The sequence below is a fragment of the Rattus rattus genome, chromosome 12 (genome assembly GCF_011064425.1).
Source record: "Rattus rattus isolate New Zealand chromosome 12, Rrattus_CSIRO_v1, whole genome shotgun sequence".
NCBI lineage: Eukaryota > Metazoa > Chordata > Mammalia > Rodentia > Muridae > Rattus > Rattus rattus.
Genome location: NC_046165.1, coordinates 36,282,114 through 36,290,182, shown reverse-complemented (window position 1 = coordinate 36,290,182; position 8,069 = coordinate 36,282,114). Strand labels below are relative to the sequence as shown.

The 8,069-nt window shown below is 42.5% G+C and overlaps 1 protein-coding gene across 1 annotated transcript; it reads right to left on the bottom strand.

The window, feature by feature from the left end:
* Positions 1-1,272: 1,272 nt before the first annotated feature.
* Positions 1,273-7,675, bottom strand: Pcdh20 (protocadherin 20). The gene is made up of 2 exons (XM_032917925.1): positions 7,361-7,675; positions 1,273-6,261 (listed from the first exon to the last, which is right to left on the bottom strand). Exons 1-2 carry the CDS (start codon positions 7,490-7,492, stop codon positions 3,535-3,537), a joined length of 2,859 nt encoding a protein of 952 aa, XP_032773816.1. The 5' UTR covers positions 7,493-7,675; the 3' UTR covers positions 1,273-3,534.
* Positions 7,676-8,069: the final 394 nt, after the last annotated feature.

The window sequence follows — 8,069 nt, the reverse complement described above, 5'->3', positions numbered from 1 at the left end:
TCTGACCTCCACACATGAGTGCATCATGACCCCACTAAAAATAAAATAAGTGTAGTGGAAAATAATTTAAGTTTAGGGGTTTATATTATAGAAGGAAGAGTAGAAATATTAAGAACCATTATGTACAAACAAGTGACATTTGAAAATTATTAAAGATTGATTCAATATATGCTACTGGAAAATTTACATATTTTCACTTAAATAACCAGGAAAAAGTTCACAGATCTGCATTGCCCAGTAATGAGGACTAAATTTAGTTAGTAACTTTTTATGCTTTCATGCATGACCGTCAGCTCTCTTGTCAATATTCACTATTGTATGCAAACAGACCAAAATAGGCAGAGTATGCATGTCAGCCACGCGGATGTTGTGATAGTGTACTGCTTTACCTTGTGTGTACAAATTCACTAAGAGTGAAAGCATCCCAGGTGTTTTGTTTCACGTCTCCAAGAGCTGAGGCTGCCCCATGGGGGTGAACAACACCCCCTTTTCACAGCTACATTTTGATTGCATTTACTCTTGTTTGTCAAAGGTCAATATATTGCAATTAGTCTTCAAGAAAAAATTCTTGATTTCTCCTTTTTTTTCTTGAGACTTCTTATTGCAATCACCTCAACTTTATACACTGTTCTTTAATGGTTCTTTTACTAATAGTACAATCAAGCCTGCTATTTTCAAAAACACTGCACCAGTATCAGCATCCAAAATGCTAGGGATTGGGTATTTACCAGGTCCTCAGGATTGTTTTAAGAGTTGTGTGTGTGTGTGTGTGTGTGTGTGTGTGTGTTTCTCTGTGTGTTTGTGTGTGTGTTTTAGCCTTTGTATCTGCTAGAAAAAAAATTAATACCTTTAAAAAAAGATCATGGTCAAGAATCGAGTAATGCAAAAATAATGTAAGTGATGTTGTTTCATTCCGATGAAATTACTATGTTGGTTTTACATTTCCAAGTTCAAATTATGAAGCCTTTCCTCCGCATTGTAAGATGGATTTGGCAGGGCAAATATCAGAGCCGTCTCTTCATCACTGAATTGGGCAAGGGAGCTCACTGGTTCTCAAACTGTTAAATGGATGTGAGGGCTTTTAATGAATGGAACAGTTATCTTTGTGCCAGCTTCACTAACAACATTGACATGATTAGCATACATTTTGGCAACTGTTCCAGCACAGGGTCTTAGGAAAAAGAAGCTTTTAAAGCTTATTTACTTTAGCTTCCCCTGCTACGTCTCTGTTTAACGTGAGCAAAATGATGTAAAGGAAATCCTACAACAAAATTATTTATAAATACATAATTTTATTAAGGTCATTGATATTTCTCATGCAAGAAATGAAGTTCAATAACCATCCCCCCCCAAACACATGAGCCATGTTCAAACTGTGAAATGAATAGAATTTTTTTTTTCCTTTTTAGAATCGCGCTGAAAGTCATGAAGCCTGTGGAGCACACATTTTTTATTAATGCTGCTACATGTCTTTTATGTAGCTTCTCTATTTTAAAAAGAAACTAAGCCAAACAGGACTGGAAAAAAATTGTGTTTCTTCTTTGTTACGTAAGAGTTATGAAAGAACAGCTTATGGACTTAAATGGTCTCATCAGTCTCTTAGTTCAAGCGGCTGTCATACAAAAGGAACTTTCCTCAAAATATATTGAATTTTTTGTCTAAGATCCTGCTGCCTTATATACTTATTTATCCAGAGTATCAAAGTGAAGAAAGCAAGAATAAGCAATCAATATAAACCTAAGAAGTCCTGTGTTTATGTTTAAGCTTTTTCTTTATGGTGTGTGATTACCTTAAAATATTGCAAAATATTGCAAGTGAAACACAATAAGCATGGAGGTTGCTAGGGTGTGAGGGAAGTTATGGTGATATAAAATCTATAATTAGTTAATGTGAATATAGACATGCATGAGTGTAAGTTTTCATAGGAACTTAAACATACAAGTGAATTCTCTTCTACATATGTCTACCATTTACAAACCCTTAATAATTTACCCGAATGCTTAATTAGGTCATGGATTAGTTTAATATAAACTTTAGCATAGCAGAATACTACCGTTTCTCACTAATCCTAGAAACACACAGACACCAATAGCAGGCACTTCAGTGAAAGAACAATCCCATGTTCAAATATAAAATGGTAAATATAATCAAGAAAATATGAAAATATATACTTTTAATTTGCAAACATATAAACAATTTTGGTATGGTACAGACACATGATGATGATAAGTAAAGTGACCCATTTTGAAGCTAACACATTTCTTGTTTATACAGACAGCTTCGCTACAGTTCATACATAAAGTAAAATTTCCATCTCATGCAAAGAAGGAAGCGTTAGAAATCACTGACAAGCCAGTTTTCTTCATTGCACAAGAGCTGGTAAAAACTAAATTATCAAAGGAATCTGCAGATGGGCTTACAAATAAAACTTTGGATGTATTCCAGAACCAAATAAAGAAGTCAGAACATTAGCCAATGGTCCAAAACAACCACAAAAGGTATCACTTTCATATAAAAATGCCTACCTCAAACAACCAATGGTGTACAGTAGCCTTTTGAGGAATTTGAATACAACTTTTATTTTTCTCGTAGTGTAGGTGAACAGAAGTGTACTCAGGCTAACATAAAACCCACGGGGGGGGGAATTGCTGCTGACAAGTTGAGAATGCACTAAGATATAATAAACACCAAGCAAGCAAGTAGAGATTGAGACACTGACGAGTGTCTTGCTCTTTTACTGAGTGCATCGACTAGATACTTTTTATGTAAGGAAGAATCCATAGATGATGCCCACCCCTTGTAATTCTAGCAAGTGCAGTGGGAAACAAACAGAAAGCAGGTGGAGTTACACAAAACATCGCACTCTTCAGCAGGTCAAATTTTGTAACACATGGCAATGTTTTGATGCGTGCCCAAAATGAATTGCACTTCTTTTTAAATGACGTCTCTTTCAAACTATAATCCATGTACCTACGAGGTAATACATTTTCGGTTTACAAGTGGATTTCTTTTCTTTCTTGTCATACATTTAAGTAGAGAAGTCAATTTACCCTAATTTTATATTTAATGTTAAAAACAATATATTTAAAATATACTCTCTCCTTAATTTCATGTACAACTATCATGTACAATACCACAGTTCCCTGCTAAGGGGAAGCTGGTGCCCTCTTGTGGTGAAAAGACATTTTAGAAACAACAAAAATGTTCTTTTCTTACCTTAGTCTTGAGCTTTTCCAGTCATCTGCTTGGTGTATTAGAGCTGCCAGTTATGTCCAACATTTTATATATATATATGTATTTATATATATAAATAACAATGATAGAGCTGTTAGTACTAATTTTCATTTAAAAATTCTGTACACATTTTATAACTTCTGAATTTGAATTAAAAACCTGTAAACAGCTATTTACAATATGATACAAGTTATAAATTAATTGTCCTTTAGTGGAACTGCATCAGCACACTGTTGTTCGTGTGACAAAGACTCCCTGTGGCAGTTAAAACGTCCCTCCGTGTGATTCCACGATGGCATATCAAATGTTAGAAATATCCATTGGTTTTCTCTCTCTCATACACAAGTCAATTTTTCCTTTCAATGGAATCTGTACTTCCAAATTGTCCTCTTCCCTGTGATGTTTTTTACCTTTCCGTAAGCAAATGTATATCCCCATCCCTGTAACTAGTGTGATGGAACCCAAGCTTATGACAGACAGAGCCACCAATGTGGGCATACAGGACATAGACTCTACCTTCCTATGAGTTGGCTTTATTGAGATTTGTGGTTCTTTCTCTTCTATATTAATTTCTGGTTCCTTCCTTAAAAGGCTCTCAATGTAGCTCTCGTTACTGACAGTGTCATTGACAAATAAGTTCACCATGACCGTGGAATGGAGAGGTTCGGGGTATCCGTGATCACTCACTTTCACGAGTAAGCGATGCAAACCATAATCTGTCTGCAGCAAGGCTTCCTCCAGAGTGATGTTGCCAGTCTTGGGGTCAATTCTGAAGGACTCAGGCCTGGGACCTCTTCTCCCTATGATACTATAAGCTATGACTGCATTCATGCCTGTATCTTTGTCAACTGCATAGACCTCTGTCACTGGGGAGCCAGGGAGAGTAGAGGGTAGGACCAGCAAATAAGACATATTAGATTGAGGAAACAAAACAAGGGGAGGGTTGTCATTGATGTCCAGAAGGAGAATTGTGATTTTTGTGGTAGAAGAAAGGGCAGGCTCGCCCCCATCAACAGCTTCCACCCACAGAGTGTATGAGCTTTGCTGTTCTCTGTCTAAAGAGACTTTAGCTCTCAACATGCCTTTACCTGTATCTATGACGAAAATATCACTCTGGTTCATTACCGAGAGGGCTACCCATCCATTCCTCCCAGCATCGGCATCTGTTACACTAATGACTCCAATTTCACCATATCCCGGAAAGTTTTCTGGCACAAAAAAGCTGAAGTCTTTGTTGATGAACCTCGGACTGTTGTCATTTTTATCCAACACGGTGAGAGCCACTGTAGCCACTGATTCTCTGGGTGGCTTCCCACAGTCCACTGCTCGGACAGTGTACCTGTACTTTTCTTTCTCTTCTCTGTCCAGCTGAGTGGAAACGGTCAGAATCCCTGTGACGCTGTCTAAGGAAAAATAGGACGGAGCATCGGGTCCCAAGAAGTAGGAAACTCGGCCCATCTCTCCACTGTCAGCATCTGTAGCATAGAGCTTCGTCAGAAAGGCATTGGGTGCATTGTTTTCTTCAATGGTCAGTTCTATCAAGGGCTGAAGGAAAACAGGGGCATTGTCATTGTCATCTAGAAGTTGTACTTTAATGATTCTCTTGTCATGAAACCCCTCTGAGTTCCAGGCCACTACAGCTATTTCATAGAACGGCTGCAGCTCATAGTCCATAGGTTTTGTGGTCTCCAACAAGTATTCGTTGTTGTATGGCTTGTAGGGTGCTAGCCTGAATGGCCCCTCACCCTCCAAGTAGCAGTTAATCTTGTATTTGCCTTCCGGATCTCTGATGGTGAAAAACGCGATTGGAGTATTAACAGGCTCCAGTTCTTTCAGATACACGACACCATCCATCTCATTTGCGATGTAACGTGGGACAATTTCTGGGGGTCTGAAAACGACTTTGATGATCGACACGAGAGCAGTGATCACTGCGGGAATACAGCCAGGTCCGTTAGCGAGGATGGTGAGCTTATGTGTCTGTAGAACATTCCCACCGATCTTACTGGAAAGCTTAACGACTCCAGTAACTTCATCCAGGTGGAATAATTCCTTGGATTCTTGTGGAACTTTCTGACTGTAACTGTAAGTGATCTGTGCGTTTGTCCCCAAGTCTCTATCCACAGCCTGGACTGTTGTGACAGGGGTGCCCACTGTAGCATTTCCATAAACGGTGACATTAATTTGTGAGTCTATAAAGAGAGGACAATTGTCATTAATGTCACTTATGCCAATGGTGAGGGTGGCGCTGCCCAGCAATGGCGGAGACCCACCATCCTCAGCTATGATGATGCTCACATACTGGTCCTGGGTTTCTCTGTCCAAAGCGCCCATGACAATCAAGTAGGGTGTGCGTTCCCCATTCTCATTCTCCTCCACGTCTAGGGTAAACATGCCATGATAGTCCAGTAAGCGATAGGTTTGCACACCATTAATGCCTACATCCGGGTCCACAGCAGGATGCTCTATCGCCAATCGGGTATTTACAGGTGAATTTTCCGGGACCCAAACAGAGATTTCAGAAATGGGGAACTGCGGAGCATTGTCATTGATATCCCTGATGGCAATTTTCACCTTCACAAACCTAAAATATTCCTGAGGCAGGACCAGCACATCCAGCAGCAAAAGGCAAGAATCAGAAGAAGGAGAGGAGGCAATGGAGGTACTGCCGCCCCAGGCAGCCCCTCCACCACCATCCAAGCACAATGCTTCTCTGTCGATCTCCTGTGCAGAAGTGTGCAGCTCCCCGGAGCGGTTGTCTAGGGTCACATACTGGCCACTCAGTCCCCCGGAGGCCAAGCTGAAAGAGAGAGGGGGGTTCCCCTCAGCAGCAGTGCGCTCTGGATGCAGCAACTGCTGGCTCTGTCTCCCAGAGGCCCGAGGCAGCAGCCTCAGGTCCTCCGCCAAGCTGCCTATGAGCACTCCGGCGGGCAGTCCTTCGTTTAGGCTGTACAGAAGCTCGGTAGCACGACTGTAACTCGCGAGGCAATTGAAGGGTCCCACGAAGAGGAAAAGCAGGACAACATGCTGGAGTGGAGGAAGGGGGGAAAGGTGATTACACACTCCAGGAAGCAGGGATGAGAGTTAGGAAGTAGTGAACCTCCTCCTGGGAAAATGCTAACCCTCATCCGGACTACCACAAACAAAATCCCTAATCTGAACTGAGCGAAGTAGAAACTTGCGGCCAGAGGGGAAGATCTGTGGGAGAGAGCTGTCTCTGAAACTTAACTCCTTTCTCTTGATCTTCTAGTCTGCATCCCCTTCCCCCTTCACCTCCCCACTCTGGGCTCCCGGCACCGCTGGTAACTAGCTTCTCTAGCTATGGTTTAGAGTCTCAAACTTTAAGGCTTTGGGGTCTCTGGAAACACAGAGCAGAGCACACTTTGACTCAAATGGCTTGCTGTGCAACGCGACAGGAAAACCTCCGTAGGTTATGGGGGGGTGGGGAGGGGAAGGTGGCGAAAAGGACTGAGCGTGCAAGATTTACTGCTCATTGAAATGATTCTGCCATGAAAGTCCCAGAACATCTAATGTGTTACACCCGTTTTCCATGAGGCCAATACGAACAACAGCACCAGTAACAACAACAACAACAACAACAACAACAGCAACAACAACAACAACAACAACATGGAAAATTGAGCCATACTCTCTACCTGCTTTAGGGAGGAAAGAGATTTTTCATTTTAGACCATACATGAAATCAAATAAAGTGACCTGGGTCTCTATCTCTTATTATGCCCTCTACCTCCTCCCAAGCTGACAAGCCAGCAAAGTAAACGCGACAAATTATTACACACAAGCATTTGTCAGTTGCAGCAGACAGATGATTCGAAGCTGACATTGGACACAGGAATCAATCTTTATAGCTTGGATTATATAGCGGATTGAGCGCATCCTCGACCCCCCACCTCATGCAACCTTTCTGCCTCTAAAACTTCCCCTATGGACCTGAGCGACCAAGTTATTTAAAATACCTTGGGCTCTGTATCCCAAACTCCTTTCCCTCCCCCTATCCTCCCCTGAAGTTTGCATTCTGGGAAATCCTTTGAAAATACCGTCAAGGAGTAGAAAAAGCAGGAGGGTATTGCAACTTCGGGAGGACTCAGGGTTAGGGCATCCTTACCGGCAGGTTCCTGTGGCTGGTCCTGCTGCTGGGACGATGTAGATGCCCCATATCCAGGCACGGGTGCCAGGTCGCCGGGCGCAAGCTCACTGCCTGGACCAGCGAGCTGCGCGCGTTCCCTCGGCCGCGCATTCCCTGGGAGGCTGCAGTCAGAGCGCTCCGGAAGGGAGGATGGCAGAGGACACTCCCTCTCTGTTCATGCAAATCGCTGGGGAACTTCAGCCAATAGTCACTGGTCTGACAATTAAGAGCAGAATCTCGGATGGATTGAAAAGCCTAGGACCAGAAGGGGACATTTACAGTGTCCGCTCCTGGACATGCTATGTCCACAGCCCACCAAGAGCCGGAATAAGGACTCGCTCTTCACAGATGCCACCAGGTCGTGGGACCAGAGCGCATGACTACTAGCCTTGACTAGCCTCGCTCCTTACTGCACCACTTAAGCCCCAAGTCTACAGGTTGTTAGCAAGAAAGAGAGAATTAAAATGAATAAAAAAGCCCACATTGGTGTCTGAACGCAGCCAGGTCCCACAAAACCCTGCTTTGCCGACCAGTTCCTCCCTGTCAGTGTGGATCCAGCAGTTCTTTGCACAGAGCAAGAAAACACACTTTTCTCAAACCAGAGCAGTTTCAACTTCTTGGTGCCAAAGATGCAAGCCAGCCCGAAAAGCAAAGCTCTGAAATCCGTGGAGGTTCCTCATGTTTTCAT

What these genes read in the sequence shown, in the direction of transcription:
- Pcdh20 (XM_032917925.1), bottom strand. Translation starts at nt 7,492, where the DNA reads ATGCGCGGCCGAGGGAACGCGCGCAGCTCGCTGGTCCAGGCAGTGAGC. An exon ending in CCAGCCACAGGAACCTGCCG is followed by an intron (nt 6,262 to 7,360) that starts GTAAGGATGCCC and finishes CCTCCACTCCAG; the next exon opens with CATGTTGTCCTGCTTTTCCT.